Genomic DNA, 12,183 nt, shown 5'->3' with positions numbered 1-12,183 from the left:
GCAAATATTAGCATATTGCTATTAAGTATGTTGAGGAATTTTTACAATTTTTCAGAGCAGTCAAAATAAGGCATGCTATTGAACTTTTTTCTAGATAGGTTTTGTATCACATTTATAATTTTTTTTATAGTAAGTGTCTTAAATGTAGTAACTTAGTCCCACCAGTCGTCCTTGTGAACAAGCAGAGTCTTTGGCAGCATTTGGCTGGTAGAATTGTACTTGGAAGTTAAGACCTTAGTGTTACTACAACTTTGTTTTCCTGGGGTCAAGTAGAAAATGTGCCGTACTTCAAATCTCAATCAAGCCATGATTCTGTGTTTTTGGATTGACTTAAGTTCTCTAGATTTGGGAATTGTGCTTTTGGATTGGAAACTTGCAAATGTCATTCTATTATTTAAGAAGGGAGGGAGGGAGCAACCAGAAAAGTACAGGCCTGTCAGTTTAACATAGTTGTGGGGGGATTACTGGAATCTATCGCCAGGGTCAGAGTGACTGAGCACTTCAACAAGTATGAGCTGATCAAAGAGGGGTGGTCTCTTAGATCCCTGACTCAAGCAATTCACACACCTTCAAGACAAAACAAATCTGAGCATCTAGCTCGCAGGTTCCTGATGGCACAAGACACTGATGTAAGGTTACAGGCTTGACTGTTTTTACATTTTCAGAAGCCTGGAACATAACGGCAGTTAACAGCTTGCGATCCGTCTATCTTGCACATACTTCCTGTATACAAAACTTTATTTCCTGTTGTCATTCATCGTCACACTTTTGAGTCATCTTTTTCCATTATAAATTCCTGTGCCCACATTTGACACCCTGTAAATGGACAATCTGAAGACAAAAGAACTTGCATTTATATAGCACCTTTCACATCTTCAGGACTTCCCAAAGCGCTTCACAGCCAACAAAGTACTTTTGAAGTGCTGTCACTTGTAATCTGGCCACCTTTTGCAAAATATGTTTTGTGAAAAAATGTTACGCTGTTTTCTGTTACTGAAATTGCTAATATCAAAAATAAGGATTTAAACAAAATTTGAAAATTAAAAAGTTACATATTTCACAATAACTAAAATATCTTATTGTGAAATATATATTTTATATATATATAGATACATATAGGCTTAGCCTTGATATCTTTGCCCCGAACTGTGATGCTTTGAACTGAATTTTGATCGTGCAGTTTGAGCATCTGCAGTGCACTTAATATCCCAGGATACATCAGTACTGTTCAGTCAGCGGCACTGATATTTTTCTTTAGTTTGTAGCAATTTTTGCATTTTTAAAATTATTTAAGCAAAGCTAGAGGACAAATTTCAAAAACTGGATACGGGTAAACGTGATTTTGTTTTAAATATGGAGAGGCTGTAAGAGAGAATGAAGCAAAATATGTGTGCTGATTATGCACTTGTAGCTTTTGTGTTCTATGAACTTCAGAAACTAAGAGAGGTTAGTGGAGATGGTGTCTTTCCTCATTAAATTTTCCATTTTTTTAATTGAATTTTTAGTCAGCTCCTTACCTGACCTGTGATTCCTGACTGCAAAGATGAATGCTAAAGGATTACACTGATGAGACAGGCTTACCTCATTCTAATTGGTGGCTCTTTTTCCTGCTATATCACACCATGCCATCCACCACCTCCCAACCAAAAGAAGGAAAAAGACAGAAAAGCAAAAAGATGAGTTAGAGATGAGTAGAAACAGATAACAAGGAGAGGTAAGAGACCAATTTTCACAGCCTCTGCCTGGCCTGAACAGGGCAACTGTGGCCAAAAATGGTAGTGCACCAATTACTGATCTGTTCCCACTAACAGCAGTCCTGCTGTGATTTTGTAGCTGGCTGGAACTCGGGCAAATAGTCCTCTTGCCCAAAACAGGTGGGAGCCTACTTACAATTTGCAAATCAGGGTCCTACACTGGTTGTAGGACTTTGACTCAATTTTAGTGCACCAATGGGGAGAGAGAAACAACCAAATAATCTGTCTGTGATGTTGGTTGTGGGATACATATTTACCTGGACATGAGAATTCCTCTGTTCTTTGAATCATGCCATGGGATCTTTTACATCCACTTGAGAGGTCAGATGGGGCCTTGGTTTAATGTCTCACCTGAAAGACAGCAGGTCTGACAGTACAGTCCCTCAGTACGGCACTGAAATATCAGCCTAGATCATGTGCTCAAGTCTCTAGCAGGGTTTAAACCAATGACCTGACTCGAGGCAAGAGTGCTACCACTCAGCCATGGCTGACATCTCAACTAAATTAAAGCACCCTGAACTGGTAGAATGAGAATTCTTCTTGTCTTCAGGGAGCAGAAGAATAAGGAGTAGTTCCACAAGAATACGTAGAAGCAGTTCTACCTGCACCAGAGGCAGTCTGCACATTGCGTTGTTACCTAACAAAGTGAAATTCTGGATCCTGCCAGTTAGTTGGATATTTCGCTGGTGGTCTGCCCATGCTTCACCACGAAAACAGTTTCAGAACTTTGCCATCTCCTGCAGTCAGATTTGCAGGACAGCTGAAAATTACCACTGCCTTGAATTTCTACATGACTGACTCCTTTCAAGCTGCTTAGGGTGGCATCTGCTAATTCAGCCGATCTGCAATCCATATCAGGTCACTGATGTCTTACAGCTCCCCCGCTCCAGGACAAAAAGGTGCACGTACTTATGTACAGTGCCCATGCATGTCTCAGCCGTTGGGGAAGAATTCTTGCCCCTAGTGATAGGTCTGTCCTTTCATCAAAGGGCCACCGGCTGGCTGGTCAATCATTAACAACAGCTTGGCCTACTGTGGACCTGCCTGGTTTAGATATTTGAATACTCTGGTACCAGTGTGAACTGGCCTTGGGGGCCAGAGTGAATCATAACAAAAGTGAAGTGATGTTCTTTGGAAACTGGGCTGACTGATCCTTCATCCCCTTCACAATCAGGCCTGATTATCTGAAGGTGCTGGGCATTTGGTTCAGAGGACCTGGGCCATGCAGCAAGAACCAGGAGGAAAATGAAAGCTGGATTGTGGGTGCAGTGCCTTCTCTTGATCATGGGTAAGAATCTAGTCATCAGGTGTGAGGTGCTCTGGGTGATGCTGTTCATGGTGCAGGTGTGGCCCAAACTCTGTGCCTGCACCACAGTGGTCATCGAGCTATCTTCCACTTTAACTGGAGATTGTAAATACACTATGTCTGCAGGGACATAATGTACAAATCTCTAGATGAAGGCAGAAAGAACGTACCCAATGTCGCCCTCATCATGATGGTGACCTTTGTGTGCAGCTGAATCAAGCTGTACATAAACCCTAGGTATGCAAACACCAAGTATCACTATGTGCTCCTCCCGATGTGCCTGCTGCCCTTGTCCTTCGAGGTGGTAAAGGTCGTGGGTTTGGGAGGTGCTGTCGAAGAAGCCTTGGTGAGTTGCTACAGTGCATTCTGTGGATGGTACACACTGCAGCCACAGTGCACTGGTGGTGAAGGGAGTGAATGTTTATGGTGGTGGATGGGGTGCCAATCAAGCAGGCTGCTTTGTCCTGGATGGTGTCGAGCTTCTTGAGTGTTGTTGGAGCTGCAGTCATCCAGGCAAGTGGGAGTATTCCATCACACTTCTGACTTGTGCCTTGTAGATGGTGGAAAGGCTTTGGGGAGTCAGGAGGTGAGTCACTCTTGCAACCACAGTATTTATGTGGCTGGTCCAGTTAAGTTTCTGGTCAATGGTGACCCCCAGGATGTGGATGGCGGGGGATTCGGCGATGGTAATGCCATTGAATGTCAAGGGGAGGTGGTTAGACTCTCTCTTGTTGGAGATGGTCATTGCCTGGCACTTGTCTGGCGCGAATGTTACTTGCCACTTATCAACCTGGATGTTGTCCAGGTCTTGCTGCATGTGGGCTCGGACTGCTTCATTATCTGAAGGGTTGCGAATTGAACTGAACACTGTGCAATCATCAGCAAACGTCCTCATTTCTGACTTTATGATGGAGGGAAGGTCATTGATGAAGCAGCTGAAGATGGTTGGGCCAAGGATACTGCCCTGAGGAACTCCTGCAGCAATGTCCTGGGGCTGAGATGATTGGCCTCCAACAATCACTACCATCTTCCTTTGTGCTGTCTTGTGTATCTTTATGCTGTCTGAGAGCGGGTGTTGCAGACTGGCACATTTTGAGGTTGAGTACTATGTGCCAAGGGACGCACTAAAGCTTCTGCAGCAGCCGCAAAGACTAAGTGGGGAATGGCCACGATCAAAGGTCCGTCCACTGTTGTGCTTATTTTTGTATACTGAGCGGCTGAATCCTACATAACATCCTCTCGGCCTGAATGTTTTCAAAGAACCAAATGTATTAAGTGGAACAAAGACCTCAGAAAGTTGTGTACCTCAAATATACCTTCTTTGAATAGAAACAAATGTAACTGCCAACACCAATGGAAACTGTACAACTCAATGCAAATGAAATATATTTTCAAGTGTAATGAAATGGACAAAAAATGTACCTGGGTCAACACTAATTGTACACCTTAATGTAAATACAGAATTCTTTGACATGCAATAATGGGATGTACCATTCCCAACACCACCTTGAACTGTGTTTATGACCTGTGCAGAATTTTTTTGGTTGGATTTTATATGTATGTATTTTGCATTATTTGTGAATAAAGTTCAGAGAAATGAAGTGTGACGGCAAAACCACTTCCTGCATCGCATTGACTGAGTCAGGAAATAGTCTGTCAGGTGATATAAAGGAAGAGTCAATTGGGTTTTGAATTTAGACAGTAAATCTGTAATCCTGGATCTCTGCACGATTGTGTTGGGTGAAGATGGAGATTTCGGGTTCGGGATCACCACCTGCCAGAAGAGCAAGGCTCAGCGAAGACTCACATTCTAACTTTCAAATGAATCTCGGAAATGCGAACCTATCTATCCGCATCAGCGATAGCTTCGCTCGGACTTTTGGCGGGATTATTCGCCCGATCGCTATTGCAGGGGCGAGTGTTCTCCTTCTGAGGCAATTGCACTCAATGGCTTTATCCAAGGTCCTCACAGAAGTGGCGGAAACTTTTGGTCTGTTCTTGAAGGCAATAAAACCAGGGAGCATCGTAGTTGAGTTTGTGGAAACAACCCCACTGAGCGAGGAAACATTCAAACTATTCCTCCATAAACTCAAGTTCAGGCTGCAGCAACTGATGCCCTCTGGTAATTTCTGGATCGAGAGAATTAAAGACCCTGCGAATGCTGGAGCTCCACTGGAGCCGCTGGTCTCAGGTAACTGGGTTTATATTCACAGGAGGGGTCTGAACATTGTCATTGATGCAGATTGCGACAAGGCACACATCCAGATAAGTGCAGGCCCAGCTGGTTATGCTGGTGTAATACCGGTACCTAACCTGTGACACTGCTCCATGTGGCTGGAATAGGTGTGTGGTTCCTGAAGCTTGCTATAGTTTTGAAGCCCTTACCAAAGTCACGCTGCCTGTCCGACATCCGGTACTGGATAAGCAAAAATTTCCTCCAATATTGGGAAGACCAAAGCCATTGTCTTCGGTCCCCGCCACAATCTCCATTCACTAGCTATCGGCTCCATCCTTGTCCCTGGCCACCGTCTGAGGTTGAACCATACAGTTCCCAACCTTGGCATCTTATTTGACGCAGAGATGAGCTTCCAATCACATATCCACTCCATCACTAAGACCGCCTACTTCCACCTCCGTCATATCGCCCATCTCTGCCCCTGCCTCAGCTTATCTGCTGCAGAAACCCTCATCCATGCCTTTGTTACCTCTAGACTCGATTGCCCCAATGCTCTCCTGGCTGGCCTCCCACCTTGCACCCTCCGTAAACTTGAGCTCATCCAAAACTCTGCTGCCGTATCCTAACTTGCACCAAGTCCTGATCACCCATCACCCCTAGTGCTCGCTGACCAACATTGGCTCCGGTCCGGCAACGCCTTGATTTTAAAATTCTTATCCTTGTTTTCAAATCCTTCCATGGCTTCACCCCTCCCTATCTCTGTAACCTCGTCCAGCCCTATAACCCTCCGAGATCTGTGCTCTCCTCCAATTTTGGCCTCTTGCGCCTCCCCGATCTCAATCGCCCCACCATTGGCAGCCGTGCTTTAAGCTGCTTAGGCCCTAAGCTCTAGAATTCCTTCCCTAAACCTCTCCGTCTCTCTACCTTTCTCTCCTCCTTTAAGATGCTCCTTAAAACCTGCCTCTTTGACCAAGCTTTTGGTCACCTGCCCTTATATCTCCTTAAGTGGCTTGGTGTCAAATTTTGATTCATAACGCTCCTGTGAAATGCCTTAGGACGTTTTACTACATTAAAGGCGCTATATAAATGCAAGTTATTGTTGCAATGGCCAATGTAATATTTTGCTGCAAAGGTACAATTGTCAAGTATAATAATTAAGTAAATGGATATGGAGAAAGAGGAGCAATTGGGATTAAAAAGATAGAACTGCTAATGCTAACATAATGTATAGCAGGCCCAATGGGCCAAACGGTCAACTTCTGTTTCTGTGTTCCTACTGTACAAGTGTTCTTTTTCTCACCAATTTTCGGACCTCCTCCTTTGAAAATCAGTCAGAGCAATTGGTTAGTGAATTGTGCACATTGGAAAATGCTGGAAGGTTTTAGGTTTCAGTTCAAAAGCACCCAATGGTAAGTGACTGGCTTTCTTTTTCTTAAAGTGTGATTGTTCAGATCAATTCAGGGTAACGGATATTCTGGGCTGGATTCTTCTCTTTGGGGCAGAGTATCAGTGGGGTGAGGGTTCCGTCTGTCCCTCCAACTCTGCCCTAATCCCGACTCATTTTCCTGGGTTGGGGTTCATTGAAGACTCCCCTACCAAGAAGGAACCTGCCAGTGTCCATCCTCAAAATCCCAGCAATGCTGCAGCAGGACCAACATTGGCCAGGACACTGGGCGAACTCCCCTGCTCTTCACATAGAGCAACAGGACTCATTTAATTCATTCAGTCAGTATATCTGGCCTCTGTGTAGCTGCAAAATAATGAAGATACTTTGTTTTTCCACATCAATGAGTTGCATTGCTTCTAACTACCATCTTGTATCCTAATCTTCTGAGTCTGGTGAAAGTTTGTCCTCCCAGCTTTCTGTTTAAAAACTGGACTGCCCGTTTGTATCTGTCTGTGTTTTATCTCCACGTTCACAACTTGAGGTCGAGGGCCGATACCAGACACCCTCCTGTTGAATGTCCGGAACCACGGACTTCCCAACAGTGAGTGTGAGATGTTTAATTAATTACCAAGATAGACTAGCAAATTACTTATTCTTTACAGTCTTTGAGGAAACAATTTCAAAACCTAGTTCATGAGCATTTTAATCACCTTTCATCTCAGTGCCTTTTTTAAATGTGTGAATACATTTTGCTTTGAAATGCATCCTGAAATATAAGTCTTTTTTCCAAATCCATTTTGTGAAAATGTTCAAAAATCCTGAAATGTGACATTCTGCCATTCTTACCCTAGAGGGCTGTGGATGCTCAGTCGTTGAGTATATTCAAGACTGAGATCGATAGATTTTTGGACACTAAGGAATCAAGGGATATGGGGATAGGGCGGGAAAGTGGAGTTGAGGTAAAAGATCGGCCATGATCTTATTGAATGGCGGAGCAGGCCCGAGGGGCCAAATGGCCTACTCCTGCTCCTATTTCTTATGTTCTGTTGTTCTCACATGCAAATCTTACTACCTCACACTTTGTTACATTAAAATGCAAGAGGTAGAATTTCCATTGAGTTCTCCCGATCTCCTGTTGTAACTTCGGAAGCTTGACGAAAATCCTGGAGAAACAGCGTTTTATGCCGTTCCTCCAGGATTTCCAACAATCTTCCGCCAAGGTTACACTGGGTGATCGGAAAAGCCCCACGGAAATCCTTGGGTACATGTCCTTTTGCAATTTTCTGCATTCCTCACATTTCACTATAGGGCTGATCTGTGCTCCCACTCTCCTGGTGGGAAGCCATACCCAAACAGCGTAAGATCTGAGCCTGCTCAGGAATTGTTCACTGCTGTGGCTGGGAAGGGTATTCTGGAGTACCAAACAAGATAACCATCCTCGCATTTACCTCATGCAATTCATCAGGCTTGAAATAGGGATAAGGTGTTCATTGCCCCAACAGTGGCTACATTCCTTTATATTTCAGATAGTGCAATTTCCCCCAATTAGTCGAACTCCCTGCACGGGCAGCTTTGAATAACTATATAAATGATCTGACCTGACAGGCAGCCACTGGGTTCACTGTGCAGCTGGTTAGCTTTGTGATAACAGCTAGGGATGCATTGGAAGCCCAAACCTCAACTGGACTGCAACATCAGCTCTTAATTGCTTTAACCTTTTGTAGATTGTTGAGATCGTCAACTTTTAATATTATTTGTGAGTTTAGGAGGACTTGGGAGTAAAATTGGATCCGTTCTAATCTATGTTCACTTTTTTTTTGTAGAACTGGATTTGGCACAGCACATTCTGAAAACTGTTTGTAACAAACTTGAAGATAAAGTGAAAGTCCTATCAAGCGGAGTAGTGGATTGGCTTGGCATCAGAAATACTATAGGAGATATCAACTGCCTTATTAAGGAATTTGAAGAAAAACGTACTAAGATTTCCATGCTGTCACAAAATGGTAAATAAAGTTTTCAGTATCTTTCACACCTGAAACAACCAGTATTTTGTCATAAAGGAATATGCACGTGGTGCAAAATATAAAATGTTGAAATTATTTGGCAAAATAAATCATAAAATAAAGCAAGGATTATTCCAAAAAACTCCAAGTTGTGAAAATAAGGAACTTGTACATATGCTGACAGTTATGTAGGAAGTTGTGGAATATTATAAAATTAGCGCTATATTTAAAGGACCACTGACGTTACTTTTGTATTGCTTTAGGAAAGCTGGTACAGACACAATGGGGCAATTTTAACTTACCCTGCCCGTTGGGAATTGACAGGATCAGGTGCAATGCTGGTTTTACAACCTGCCCGATTTTACACTTAGTGGGTGGAAAAGCGTAGGCAGAGTGCTGGAATTTCCAGCATGTCCTGGCAGGCAAGCCTCCTCGCTGGGAGCATGAACTAGTAAAATTGACCTGAGAATCCAAGGTACAGGAAGGAAGCAATTCATGTGATTTTACCCACTCCCAAAGCCTGCATATTAAACTGTATATGAAGCATAAATTCAATGAGAAGCTACATACCCTGCATAGAATTTGGAAAAGGCTGCAGTCAAATAAGGAGGCTGTGTGGCTTAAATTGTGGCTTAAAAAGAAGTCTTAGAAAAGTATCAGCCTTGGCTCAGTTGGTAGCACTCTGGCCTCTGAGGTACGGAGGTTGTGGGTTCATAGTCCTACTCCAGAGGCTTGAGTGCATAATCTAGGCTGACACTTCAGTGCAGTAGTGAGTGAGTGCTGCACTGTTGGGTGGTGCTGTCTTTCAGATGAGAGGTTAAACTGATTCCATGAGGTGGATATAAAACATTCCTGTGATACTATTTGAAGAACAGCAGGAGAGTTCTCTGTGTCCTGACCAATATTTATCCCTCAACAATAGCACCAAAAATAGATAATCTGGTCATTATCACATTGCTGTTTGTGGGACCATGCCGTGTGCAAATTGGCTGCTGTGTTTCCTACATTAAACAGCGACTACACTCCAAAACTGCTTCATTGACTGTGAAGCATTTTGGGAATTCCTGAGGTTATGAAAGGTGCTGTATAAATGCAAGATGTTTCTTCTTTCTTCCCCTTTCATTCTTCAAGGCAAAGAACTCTCTTTAATTTATTTAATCTTGAAATGGAGTTGGATGTATGAATATAAGTATGGAACAAAGAAATGGCCAAACCATTTCTCATGACAGGGAAATTAATGTTATTTGCAAAGTATACATATCTGGTCAACATAAAAATCCATGTAGCATTCCATTGCAATCATAGTTCACAAATCTAGATTAGCCACAATATGTGTAAGGTTACCTTCCCCGAGAAATCATACCACTAGAAGTGTACCTGTGATTTTCTGATAAGCCTCCTGCTGTGTGCGAGACATGGTTGGTGATGTGGGGTCAAAGAAGATTTTGCCCAAAAGATCACAGGGCACTCAGAAATTCACGAATACATGTTACTCAGCATATAGATGGGTGAAATTAGGGTAGCATTATGTATCAGCAGACATGAGGACTATCTTTGGCAGCTGGAGACTGGGTCAGGCATTGTGATCAATAGGCGAGGGTGGCAGAACGGCTGTTTGGAGTTTCCTGTGGTGTTTGAGCAGGGAGTCAGGGACTGCTGTTTTTTTGTGTCGTTTGGTCTCCCTTAGATGGGAGGACTGGCTGGGGAAAGGATGGGGTGGGACAATAGGGTGGAATGTGTTTGCAGAACTCGGCTCACAGCTTTAGGCACTTTTCTAGCCCCAGACACAGCCTGTGTGTTTTTAAAATTTCCTTATGTAATAATCTGGTTAGATTTTTTTTCATTCCCTCACACAGTACTGAAATAATTTTTCTTGTGATTCTATTTGCTTCCCATGAGTAATAGTAAAACAACCATTGATCCATTTCTTATTGGATTGGCTTGTTGGTTATGAATGCAGTAAACATCAAAGGTACGATGGTTGGTCAGATATGTTAGTACGTAGATGATACTGTCCGCTATATATGTATACAGCTTCATTTAACATTGTAAATCAATTATTTTGTTTAACAGGAAAAGGAAAAAGTTTCATACTGAATCTTCTTCTGTGTCTGACAGCTGACAGTGAAGTGGAATACAAGGAAAACAATAAGTACCTGAAGGTAGTGGTCACCTTTTTAATGTATAGACAACAAAATGTGATTAAATTATAAAAGGCAATTTAAAAATGTAATTTAAGATTTTTCTTGATGTATGTGCACATGTGTATATATGTGAAGTGGGTTAAAAGATAACAGATCCTGAACATTACATGTGAGTGCTCTCCTAAATTGGGCATGGAATGGTGGAATTTGATACTTACTCCAGAGGATCGAAAATCTCAGCCCCATCTCCGTATGATTTGTTGACTTATTTGCTTTTATTGAGAGTTTCTTTGTTCTTGCTTAAGTTTTTAGATGGTGCACTGCATGCTTAGTATAAACTTTCAGAACCAATCTCAGCAGGCGAGACCCAGGAGTACATATTCATAAAACTAACCCTAATCAAGGGGTGTAGATAAGCGCAGTCTACTCCTGATAATTCTGATAATTAATCTGATAATTCAAAGCTGCATTTTTGGTGCAAATAATTTGAATTATTCAGTAATTTGAATTAAGTGATGTAAATAACATAGAAAAATAGAAATTTAGTGCTTAAAAAATGTGAAAGTGAGCTTGAACTAAGAATAGATTGTATGTTGCTTGAGTTTCTTTCATCGTAGGGAAAGGTTTACAGATTAAAGCTCCAATTTCTTTCTGTCTGTGTCAGTGTATTCCTCATTTGTTCAGCCTCACATACCAACAAGAATCCCATCACCAGTGAGGAGAGGAAAAAGAGAGGAGCCCAATACCTTTAATAGAGCATATGCAGCCACCCGAAAAAAGTGACCTTCCTTCCCTTCTATGTACAAGTCCTCCTTTTGGGTCATGCACTTCGTTCTTTGCCTCCTGCCATTGAAAGTGGTTCATTTTGTTACCCTTTTGTTGCTTCCTGCATCAGACAAAGTCCAGTGTTGTGTTACAGTCTGAGAACTCCTTTGCAGTGAAAGTTTTCAAGTTTTGCAAAGTTGATAAGCTTTTATTAATACAAAGTCATCAATGCCACTTTAACCCATCTAATACTCTGCATTTCAGTATCAGTGTCCTCAGGCTTATGCTGGCCGATTTTGTCTCAGTTGACTCCCTTCAGCAACCTGTTTGGCACTACCAAATGCTGTCTTTGATCCAGTGACCAGAGCTTTTTGGCTACTGTTCAGATAACCTGATCAGCCTTAGCACAAACATAGGCATTGCAGCCAATCGTGGTTGATCCTGAAACCCAAGAGGAAGTGGTGCTGACTGCAAAACCTTCCCACTGTAAATGAAGGAGCCTGCTTGAGACTGAGCACAAGGACGCAATAAAGTTAGATTCAGCATGCACCCAAAATAAGACCATAACTTGTGTGGCAATGAAAGGCTGGTATCTGAATCTTCTCCAAAGATGAGGGCTGATTCCTGGTTCGGGTATTTGCGGTGAGA

The 12,183-nt window shown here is 42.5% G+C and overlaps 1 protein-coding gene across 2 annotated transcripts in view; it reads left to right on the top strand.

Moving 5' to 3' along the window:
- The first annotated feature begins 4,717 nt into the window (after positions 1-4,717).
- The window catches only part of LOC137324733 (uncharacterized), a 134,635-nt gene continuing 127,169 nt past the window's right edge, over positions 4,718-12,183 (top strand). For both annotated transcript variants that reach the window (XM_067989398.1, XM_067989390.1), the window contains exons 1-3: positions 4,718-5,251; positions 8,447-8,626; positions 10,700-10,788. In XM_067989398.1, coding sequence (XP_067845499.1) covers positions 4,807-5,251; positions 8,447-8,626; positions 10,700-10,788 — 714 coding nt within the window. In that variant the 5' untranslated portion in view covers positions 4,718-4,806. The remainder of the gene's footprint in view (positions 5,252-8,446; positions 8,627-10,699; positions 10,789-12,183) is intronic.

The sequence above is a fragment of the Heptranchias perlo genome, chromosome 1, assembly GCF_035084215.1.
Source record: "Heptranchias perlo isolate sHepPer1 chromosome 1, sHepPer1.hap1, whole genome shotgun sequence".
Lineage (NCBI taxonomy): Eukaryota > Metazoa > Chordata > Chondrichthyes > Hexanchiformes > Hexanchidae > Heptranchias > Heptranchias perlo.
Note: the sequence above shows the minus strand (reverse complement) of the source record. Positions and strands in the feature narration are given on the sequence as shown.